Raw genomic sequence first — 10,856 nt, 5'->3', positions numbered from 1 at the left:
TAAATCCAACTAGTTTTATGATTTTTCAAATATAAAATCGAATCATCATTCATAGCTTTTAATTCATGAAGCTTGGTAGGAAAGCTAAAACTTACTGAGTGTCGATTTATAGCTGACCCACGAGCATGCAGTCGCTTTATAAGAATCTAAGCGATAAATATAGTACTTGTATAAAAGTTTTATTAAATACCAAAAACCCGATACGATAACATGCTTAGCGCACCACAAGCTAGTGATAGACGACATGCAACAATTTAGGCAAGTGAACAAAAATAACATGTTAAACTAGGTCATCAAGTTATACCAAAGGAAGATAGAAGCTACGGTTACATGATTTACCTTTTTATTAGAAAAATATAGGATGAGCCAGTGACATGCCAAACACAAATCCAAGGATACTTACAGAAAAAATTATAGGGGAACATGCATAATCAAATCTTTGGTGATTGAATCTCTTTGTTTCATAGTCAAAGAGTCAATATTTTGCATGTCATAAGCATGGTCTATGTCTAAAGCCAAAAATTCATCACATATTTTCAAAATACTTGTTTGAGGGGTAAGGGTACCAGAATGTGACGGGACCTCGACACGGCATGCCCAAAGTTTGAATATCGCAATCGGAATTGGACCCGATTGGAGTGGAAGGAAGCGCGAAGCCACGATATTTCTCTGGCAAGATGTCCACTTGTTCTCACGCTATCGACGACCTCCACATCGCAGTGACAGAGCCAGGAGAAAGCGTCTAGAGGCTTCTTATTTTGTACATTAAGAGGTAACAAGAAATTACTCTGACACGGATGTGAGGACAATTTGGTCGTCCTTTTAGATGCCTGAGGTCCTAACGCACCCATATCCACAAGGGGTATTTGGCTCGCTCGTCCTTTTAGATGCCTGAGGTCCAAACGCATCCAAATCCACAAGGGGTTATTTGGCTCGTTTCCATCTAAAAACTACGGCATTACTTACCGTATTTGGTCGGTTAATTTGAAGAGGGTTTGATCGCTATACAATTGACATGGCTCCCCAGAAATTATTATATTATATTAGAACGTTGTAATATTACTAAGTAATTGAAGATAATATATTGTATTTTAGAATATAAAATATAAAATAATAAATTGTATGGTAATAATATAATATAAGATCCTTGTAACTCGCATAAAGTTATATATTTTTTGAATTGAATAATTGAATCTCCCATCAATGACTCGAGTCATTGATATCGTCTACTAACTCTAAACTACTTACATATTAAAAGTCATATAATTTGGATATCATCTACTACCCCTAAACTACTTACATATCAAAAAACATATGCTTTGAAGATGCTAAACCTATATAGTAAGTAATAAAAAATATGTATTATTTCATGCTATTTAAATCAGCCAATTTTAGCATTGGATGTATAAATTAACGATCCCCAAATCACATGATTTATCACATATAAGCCGCTTAAAAAATTAGATCACATCGATTGGCCCGATCATCGATGTAGGAACCCTATCTTCCAATTCAAAAAAGGTGGAACGATGTAAGAGTTATACTAGCTACAATTTGACTCTAACCATAATAGTAATATAAAGTAATATATAATACTAATACACACGCACACACACACTATATATAATTTATGTTATAACAAAGTATTAATTCATATAATTATTGCATTATTCTATCTTAATAACCTATTAATATTTATAATAACTATATTAATAAAAATACAATACGGCACAATACCATAAAACATTATATATAACACTAACTTTTAATTTCATCTGTAACGTAACATAAGATAATATGATAAATATAATAGTATGATACCGTATTATATTATTATAATATGGATTTATGATAATTACATATTATTACATTGCTATATGATATGATGATGATTACTAATTTATCACATAAGAAGCATGATGATAAAATTTATTATTATTTCATAACATTTTTATTATTATAGTCATGGCACTAGAAGTACTTAAAGATTATTGGAGAGAGATGAAGGTAATCCTTTAATAGAATCTACATCTTAGATTCAGTCATGCAGTCCTAGGAGCAACTCAGCCACCACCTACTTGCAAGCAACCATACACCTGCATCTTTCCACCTGCAACTGCCATGCAGCATTTGAGATCCAGATGGAGGCAACCAGACAGATTGCAGCAGGTATCCACAATGGAGTGCCACTTCTGCTACTGCAGTGCATACTGTTACACCTGCTTCAATGAATGAACACAACAGAAGTAGAGTATCCTGAGAAGGATTAGAAGAGGCAACATCCACGCAGATCATGACAGACATCTTCAAGGCACACCTAAGTGGCGGTCGCATTGGTTCCTGCCATACTAGTTTTTCATCATCTTCCAGATGCGAGCGATCGCACTATTCCTCGATCATGTTTCACTGGTCTTTCCAAATAGTCTGATATTTCTTGACAGTCTGCCACCACCTTCTTTTGCATGAAATCCCCTGATAAATGAAAAGAAAACAAGAGAAACCCTCACTTGTTTCTGTATACAAGATACATAGTTACATATGAACCTTGTAAACACAAGATTACACACTCCCTGACATTTTGACATTCAAAAATCAAAATGGATTTCGAACAAATTGAGATTAAGTAATTTTATTGCAAATTTGCAATAAAGTGTGCCTACTCTGCTTACCAAAAAAATTCTGCCTTCTCTCCGCATGTTAAGGCAGATGCAGTCCCATGTGTATAGATAGGAGAGAGGGTCACTGATGGAATTTGCACCCAATGGCAGATGAGCCATCATGCAGGTAGTTGAACCATTGCAAGAGTTAAGACAATTCTGAAGCCTGCCATTATGTTCCTTTGACATGTGGTTGAAAGGCTCTCTTCCTCGCTGGAGGTGGACCATCCTGTACCCTTTTCCTCAATAAACAAAGCAACAACTCGCGACTCACATAGTAGCATTAAACTACTATGAATACTAAAAGATATAAAAAGAGCTGAACAAGGCAGTTGAGATCCACAGGCGGGCACTCCAAGAGCAAAAATAAGAAGATGGGCTGCTCTAGTTGGAATAAAAACAATGTATAGAAGCGGTTGCCAGCATTCATCAACACATGCTGTCTTCAGAAAAACTCAAAACCACTTACAACTACACTTTGTACACTCTGACCCTTCTTGTGTGGGTGGGTGGGCTTTGCCACAAACAAAAATTCAAGGGGAAAACCAAGAGTTCATGACCAAATGCAAACTTAAGAATGAGTGATCAGCAAGACTGCCAAGATATTAGTTTGGACTGCGAACCTTGTTTTCCCTCTTAAACCTTTTACTCCTACAAAATAAGTCACATGATAATAATAATTACTTTTGCTGCTTGAGCTTATCTCTCCACATCGAGTAATTGTAATGATTTTGGTTTCTGGCATTGGAGGCGAGGTCGACTTTCTCAACCATAATATTAGACCTATCATCAATTCTGTATGAGACATCAAGTCCTTCTAGGATTAGGTGATATGTTATGTCACCAACTGAGGATGACAAGGCCTTTCCAGTGAAAGCATCATGGGGATCTCCATCCCCATCGTCCACCAATTCTTCTAAGGTATTGTGGCTCGCATTCCCCAAGAACACATGATGGGGACGGCTCCTTTGAGACAGCGACCTTATATCCCAAGAGAGTACCTCCTTAATTAAGCTCTGAAACTCCTCTGGTGAAGCATATAGTGATTGATTTTCCTAGAACAAGCAAAACCATAGTAAATGTCTATTAATGCAACCTTTTTTAAATTAAAAATGGTAAAAAAAGGAGTTAAATAGGTACCATGCTAACCCATGCTGGGTGCTGGTACTGGCTTGGCACAGTTGGCACTTAGAACCATTCAGTAAAATACTCACAATAGATCAACAAGGTCCCTGGTTGGGAGCGTGATTCTGATGATTGTATAGAAGGGATGTATGGCCAAATTTATGAAGGCCCATTTCAGAGTTGCATGCAAGGCTGACCAATTCAAATATAAATGCGGATAGTGACAAATCAACTGAATCTGAAAGGCAATACACAAATTACGAAGTGCTACAACCGAACCCACTCTTTATTGATTACTTTTAGGGAAGGAAAACATCAGGTTCCTTTCAGATATTTGAAAATCATGGCTATCTGGATATGAGCAGGCAATTCACTGAAAAGGAGCTCAAAAGAAAAACAAAGCAAAAGGAATGGAAAAGACTGAAATGGATCTGAGTGCCACTAGATAAAATGCATGAAACGACACTCCTAAAAATAAATGGAAGCCACTAAGGTCCTAGAGATCATTTTGCTGAACGGTTCCAAAATCCGTTTAGCTATATAATGCAGAAAGTGACCTTGAACCACATGACAGTGAACCGGATAGCATTAAATGATTATTTTTTGGATGACACCAAGATATTGTTTGTTTTGTGAAAATAAATTATACTCACAGCTTGTATCCAGCAACTGGAGAGAGAAGAAGCAAAGCCTGCAGAAAAGCTAACAGATGCCACAGCTAAGGAATTTTCTGCCTGTTTCAGTAGTAACAATGAAGTTACGCATCTATCATGTAAAATAAATTGCAAAAAGAGACCCCACCTAAAGGCAAATCTCAAGAATGAGGAATTTTCTTTACATCATACCTTAACATGGGAATCTGCTAGCTTAACAAGTTACATGAGAAACAAGCAATACAACCATAAGAGATTCAAGACCATTGCAAATCAAAAGTCTCTAAATTGTTGCAGTAGTTCATGACACTTCGACATCAAATTGGATTTGTGCACTTAAATACTTGTTTTCCATGTGAATAAGTTGCAACAGCTGATTCAGGTTCTAGTTAACAATTTCCTAGATAAAATATATTTTAGTGGTTGAGGTAATTACACATAATTTTAAAGGGTTTAAGTATAGTAAACCGCCAAAAGAAGCACAAAAGCATTGCCAGCTTCCTCAAGGTACAGAAAGGAGTTTAAAGAAAAAGTTAATTAAGTTCCTATAGACATCACTCCTCGCAACTCATCCTTGAGGAAAAGACCTGCTGCATGACTAGCAATATGCTGCAACGAGTAATAGATAAGATGTTAAATCAAGAGACAGGATTTAAAAGATCATCAAATAAGTTTGAGATTTCCAAGATCCATTACTTCCCGATGACTTATATAATAAAGTTCTCAAATCTCTGGATGATGTGCCAGGTATCATGTAAGCAGGAAGAAGATTCAGATAAAATTTGAAGCATTATACAATGCTTAGCCAGATGCATTGTGGTTTTCTAGGACAGCTTGAGGGGGATGCAACTACAATATGCAGTCACAGAAATATAATTGCATGGAGAGAGTACCTTTAGCCACTCAGGGACAGTTGCACCATTAATGCTATCAGAATATGGCAGATAAGGTTTGATATCAAGTACTGGCTGTCGATAAAGGTTAAGCGATAAGCACAAGTTCATTACTAAAACTGCCAAATCCACAAGCGCATGAGTTTCAGTGTTTCACAATATATAATAAGACAGACAGAGAGAGAGAGAGAGAGAGAGAGAGACGGTGCCATCAACTAAATCAACTCCAGAAAGCAAAATTGCATGTCCATCTAATGCCTCCACCTGGAAAATATTAAAGAAGAAAGCGTATTACATTAATCTGGCATTTCTTTTCCTCATTATGATCTCATATCATAATTATTGAAAGATAGAAAGAGATTTTATTTAACACTATATGATGACACAGAGTACCAAAATTAAAGATCAAGGTATTTTACCAAGCAAGCACAACATGTTGCATACTGTGGCGATCCCAGAAATGAGGCTGATCAGTACAAATGACCACAAATTCCCACAAAGATCATTCCTTAGTAAGAGAATCTGTCTTCCCTCAGTTTTCCCAAATGTCAAAAACAAACTCCAATATATCTTAATCTCAATCTTCAACAATCAAGCCTACAAACTGCAGGATCTCATGATGTCATCCACATCACGAGATATGGGAGTTCCATTTGGTCAAAAAAGTCTCAATCACCAAAGATAATGCAAGGAATGAAACTTACCTTCTCTGGAACCTCATAAATACCACAACTAGAGTAAGCGGTCATAATGCTAACTCTAGATATCCTCAATTGCACACCTTCCTCATATTGCATGTAGAGCAGCTATACCCCAGTAACATTCCCATGTAGTTTTACACCATACCATTACATCTAGCCTGAGATTATAAATTAGGTCTCCAAATTTCTACAGGTTCCTTACGAACTGCCTAGCATTTTACTAACTACAAAATTTACATAGAAATCTGGCTACAACAAAATATCTATTGAAGCATTTCATTGTGTTAATGACTGTACTCTATAAGTTATATAAATGTTCCCTTTGCCTCCGGAAAAATGTGGATGCATGTAATGATAATCATAAGCATCCAGCCTTGTCCCAACTTCTTGGAGCTTTTATGGATCCTCATTTGTTAAATATTCCTATTTTAAAGCTTTCTTTATATCTTTTCATCCATGTTACCTTAAACTTCCCCTCCTTTTCTTGCATCCTTCAACATAGATTAAATACCCCTCCAAACTGAAGCCCCTTGAGAACTTCATGTTACATGCCTATACCATCTCAATTAAATATCTATCACCTTGTCCTCAATTTGTGCAACTCCTGTAGCTCCTCCTACTCATCTCAATCTCAATCCTTCATAGTTTTACCATACATCTATATTGACATTCTCATTCTCTAATCATGACTGTTGCTGAATCTGAGGTGCTGCTGACTCAAACCCATTTTATTGCTTAAAAAGATAGATCAACAGCTAAATTGATACAAAGCTGCTTGTATGATTATGGTAGATATTCTTACCTTTGCAACTGTCAAACCAATAGGACATGGTCGATGTGGCGATCGAGTGGAAAGGACGCCCATCTTACCACCTTTTAGTCTTGGTACTCTCACCTGTTCAATATAGCACCAGTATATATGCTAAATGACGCTAATTTTTCTGAACTAAGGGTTCGTTTGGTTCGCGGGAAAAGAAGAGGGGAAAGTGTAGTCAACGGGAAAGTAATGAAATGCCTCTTGTTTTGTTGGAGTTTTCAAAGGAGGGAGACGAAAAAGTTGTATTTCCATAGAAATATGATTCCCACATTTCATGGAAAAGTAACTTTCCCATGAGATGGGAAAGTTACTTTTCCATGAGGCGGGAATCACTCCATTTTTATTTTTTTCCAAAAAGTCCCTTCAGCATTAAAGAAGCATTAAAGAGGCATTAAAGACCTAATTTTTATTAAGAGTATAATAGGAATTATACACAACTTTTTCAGAAAAGTAAATGGTCAACCAAACATAAGCACTTTGAAATTTTGTCACTTTACCATGGTTAACCAAACATGCCAAAAGTACTTTCCTAGGCATCCTCTTCCTAGGAATCTGCTTTCTAGGAATCATATTCCTAGGAAGGCAAATACTTCCCGCGAACCAAACGAGCCCTAACAGCAAAGGGAACTGTATTAAAACATGAAGTTGTAAAACAGAAAAGCACACCTTTGCCTTGAACTTGGATCTAGAAGGCTCATTCCACAGCCTATCAAGGTCAGTGTTCAGATGAAATACATATAGGATCCAGCAATGGGAATAATCTGCAAGGCCTTCAAGTGCCTCTGGGGGAACTCGACTTGGGTCAAATACCAAGCATGCTCTTGCAAGGGGTACAAGTGGAGGTTGCCTTGGTGTACCATTTCTGCAAACATGAGAATTGAAGACATAATGCATTCATAAATACATCCCAAGATGTAAAATTTGCTAAACAGAGCATATAACCATGGTAATAGGTTCTTTTTCCATAAAAGCAAGCAGGGTATTGACGATCAATAAGAATTTGCAAATAATCCAATGCAATTTTAGCAAGACAAGACATGCAACCTTTTTTCCCACAAAAACCAACTCAGCTTGAAGGAAGTAAGTAGCAGCCGAACTGCCCATAGCAACAGCTTCTCTCTGATCTCTAGCACTAAATCCATTTGTAATAAGATGACCACCCACAGAAATAAAGCCATAAAATTAAGTTTCTACTGCCTTCCCAGAGGGCAACTCTGCTTAGAATAAATTTTGGCATCTGGTTTGGCCTGGATAGAAGGAAACCCTGTCTGTTGAGCTCCTAAAAACTGTCCAAGATCAGCATCAGTGGCCACAACAGAACTTAAGAAACCCCTTCCCACTTCCGTTACTGATGTTTTGGTCTCAGTCTACTCAAAATTAGACAATAGACTGACTCCATAAGTACCTACTCCTTTCTTTCATGTAAAGTGACTACTACATCAGAGAAAGGGATGAGGATTGTTCAAGTTTGCCCACAGATTATCTTAGCAGAAGTTTCCTTCTGGTAATTCCAATTTCTATTTGTGCCTACATAGTTGGATGTCAAGGTGCTACTTCTGGATTTATTGGAAGGGGCAGTGTTATATGGACACAGATGTGAGAATCGGATTCGGGCACATATCCAAGTGTCTAATTTGGTAACAAGATATAGTTTGCTAAGGCCTTCTAGTATGTTTCTATTCAAACTTCCTAATTATCCTAAGTATATAAGAAAGATAACATGTTGCAAAGTTGTTTGAATATTTACACTCATGATCCATCCCTAAAAAGAATGAATGCTCACTTCTAACATGAAAATGAGGAGCTAACTAATTGTTGAAAGAGTCCACCTTTTTAGCTATCTTTAAAAGTGAAGGCCATAGAACTTCGAAGCATCTAGTTGGACCTAAGTGTCCAAGTTACAAGGAAGGGTACTGCATGAAAAAAGAAAAAAAAAATCTTTTCATCTTCAAGCAGACCAAGGTTGCTTGAATTGGCCCATTTTATGATGGTAACCATCTTATACCAGTTCATAGACCAAAATGATACCAAGGCTGGTACAGGCATAAACTGTGCCTGCTGTTCTGGTACATCCAGTTGTTCCAATCTATTCCGCTGCTTTACCTTGCTTCCCTTGCTGCCTGATAGAATGGTATTGGACTAGTAACTGACAGAAAGCATTCCATTCCCGTCAACAGTACCTCCTCCACTTTTTCATGACTATAAGTCAAACCTGTATGTAGTCTTCCATGCACCTGCACTGTTCAAAAAAGTTGAACTGACACTTGTAGAATTTGATATCATTAAGCGTATGCAAATCATTCTGATGAGTCCTAAGGACCTCAAGTGCCACACTCATTTGGGCCAGTTGACATGTAAATTATTTTCTGACAGCAAAATGTTCTTTTTTCTTCCTACTTATGAAAACGATATACGAGGACCCCCAAATCTCTATTTTTTCTCCTGCCAATGATTAAAGAATATAGTGACTCCAAAAGTCTTTAATACCAAACGCTCTCTTCATCCGCATCATAAACTATCGATTATACATACATAAATACATACATACATACTCATGAACACGACATCCACCCACCCACCCATCCATCCATCATGCTAATGAACACAATATGTGATATTGTGGGCTATTTTCTTTCTGAAAAAAAAAGCGCTCTAATACCAAACAGTAAACAACCATCATAGCTTAATAACAGTTTGTAAGTCGATGCGTAGCTGCAATACCTCGTGGAGAAGCAGGATTGCACGGTGCCAATGGGAGCCATGGGATAAGAAAACGAGGAAGAGGACGCCTGCTTCAGTCCATCATAGCTCTGCTTAGCCAAGGCTTTCCTCAAGGCCTAAAAGTTTCATCAACATAAGAATCCCTAAAGAAAGAGAAAGACGAGTAGAAACCCAAGAAACGGAGGTGGGAGGAGAACCTGCTGAGCTCTAACTCTGCCGCGTCTCTCCGAGGCGCCCTTCTCGAGAGCGGACGCGAGAGAGGCTTCGAGCTCGCGGACGCGGGAGGCCAGACGCCTCGATTTCCGCCTGGCGATGGAAGCTGGACGATGGAGGTGTTAGGGTTTCTCTTTCGCCCGTAGGGTTTCGGCTGCGTGGAAGATGAAAGCGGGCGGGGATTTTACCTGAGACGAAGGCCGCGGCGACGGAGATCGCCGCGGTCGCGACGCCGAGGGCGACGGTTGATATTCTCGCCCATCTGATATCCTCGGCGCTGGCCATGAGAGTGAGAGAGGTGACAGGGAGGCCGTCCGTTTGTATGTCAAGGGAATCAGACGTCAGGTCTCGATGCAGAAGACTGCTGCGGCGCGCGCTCTGCCGGTAGCTGATCTCGTACACACGACACGTGATCCCGAGCCTTCCTCTTCTTTTTTTTTTTTTTTTTTTTTTTTTTTCTTTTTTTTTAAGATTTTTTTTTTTTTTGGCATGAATACCCTTCTAAATATTGAATTTTGTAGGAATATCCTCTCCAAATTAATATTTGCATTAAAACTCTATTTTTGTTTAAATACCCTTGATATAACGATTATTCTAACAAAATTAAGTAAAATCATTTTTATATTAATTAAAAATAAAATAAAATTTTGAAATTGCTCTATTGTTTCTGTCTTCTTTCTGCTATCGGGACCGCGATAGCAATTATGCGGACGTTCGCGACTCACGATTTTTGTGGCCGTTCACGATCACGATCGTCAGCCACAAGCGAAATCGAAATCGCAGGCAGCGAGCGGGATCGGGAGCGGGATCACCTCTGTCCCTTCCAAGATCCCATCCACTTCCAAACAAAATCATCATCAGAGCTCGCAACAGCAGACTGTAAAGTCTCTTGGATCTCAGCCATGAATCCAAGCCAGAGTATCTCGCTGCTAATCTCGCTTCCGAAGAAAAAGAAGAAGGAAGGGAATGGAAGTGTTTGATGGCGGATTTGAGTGTCCTTTTGGAAGCCCAGAAGAACTCTTCAAAGAACACCCAAATCCTCAACAAGACCTCCATCCTCCGAAACTCTTCTCTCT

At 38.3% G+C, this 10,856-nt stretch overlaps 1 protein-coding gene across 5 annotated transcripts; it reads right to left on the bottom strand.

Annotated features, from left to right (window-relative positions):
* Positions 1 to 3,045: 3,045 nt before the first annotated feature.
* LOC103720435 (tRNA-thr(GGU) m(6)t(6)A37 methyltransferase) lies at positions 3,046 to 10,242 on the bottom strand. Of its 5 annotated transcripts, XR_606172.6 has the most exons (10): positions 9,969 to 10,242; positions 9,765 to 9,886; positions 9,568 to 9,683; positions 7,513 to 7,708; positions 6,832 to 6,924; positions 5,533 to 5,592; positions 5,329 to 5,403; positions 4,436 to 4,516; positions 3,798 to 4,020; positions 3,572 to 3,712 (listed from the first exon to the last, which is right to left on the bottom strand). XR_606172.6 is itself a non-coding variant. In XM_008810128.6 (9 exons), exons 1-9 carry the CDS (start codon positions 10,063 to 10,065, stop codon positions 3,338 to 3,340), a joined length of 1,215 nt encoding a protein of 404 aa, XP_008808350.3. In that variant the 5' UTR covers positions 10,066 to 10,242; the 3' UTR covers positions 3,046 to 3,337. The 5 variants fall into 5 exon arrangements, 4 of the variants coding, with proteins under 4 accessions (XP_008808350.3, XP_088563838.2, XP_088563837.2 ...); XM_008810128.6 differs by lacking the exon at positions 3,798 to 4,020 and having other exon boundaries at positions 3,046 to 3,712; XM_088707713.2 differs by lacking the exon at positions 3,572 to 3,712 and having other exon boundaries at positions 3,803 to 3,974.
* Positions 10,243 to 10,856: the final 614 nt, after the last annotated feature.

This window comes from Phoenix dactylifera, chromosome 11 (genome assembly GCF_051530095.1).
Source record: "Phoenix dactylifera cultivar Ajwa chromosome 11, Ajwa_hap1_PhDact_Kaust_v1.1, whole genome shotgun sequence".
NCBI lineage: Eukaryota > Viridiplantae > Streptophyta > Magnoliopsida > Arecales > Arecaceae > Phoenix > Phoenix dactylifera.
The sequence above is the reverse complement of the archived record's forward strand: the minus strand, read 5'-3'. Positions and strand labels throughout refer to the sequence as shown.

Excerpts from the sequence above, each read along its gene's own strand:
- LOC103720435 (XM_008810128.6), bottom strand. The coding sequence starts at position 10,065 with ATGGCCAGCGCCGAGGATATCAGATGGGCGAGAATATCAACCGTCGCC. Across the intron at positions 5,593-6,831 it reads TTGGTTTGACAGTTGCAAAG|GTGGAGGCATTAGATGGACA; the intron begins GTAAGAATATCT and ends AATATTTTCCAG. Across the intron at positions 5,404-5,532 it reads TTGATTTAGTTGATGGCACC|CCAGTACTTGATATCAAACC; the intron begins GTCTCTCTCTCT and ends CTTTATCGACAG.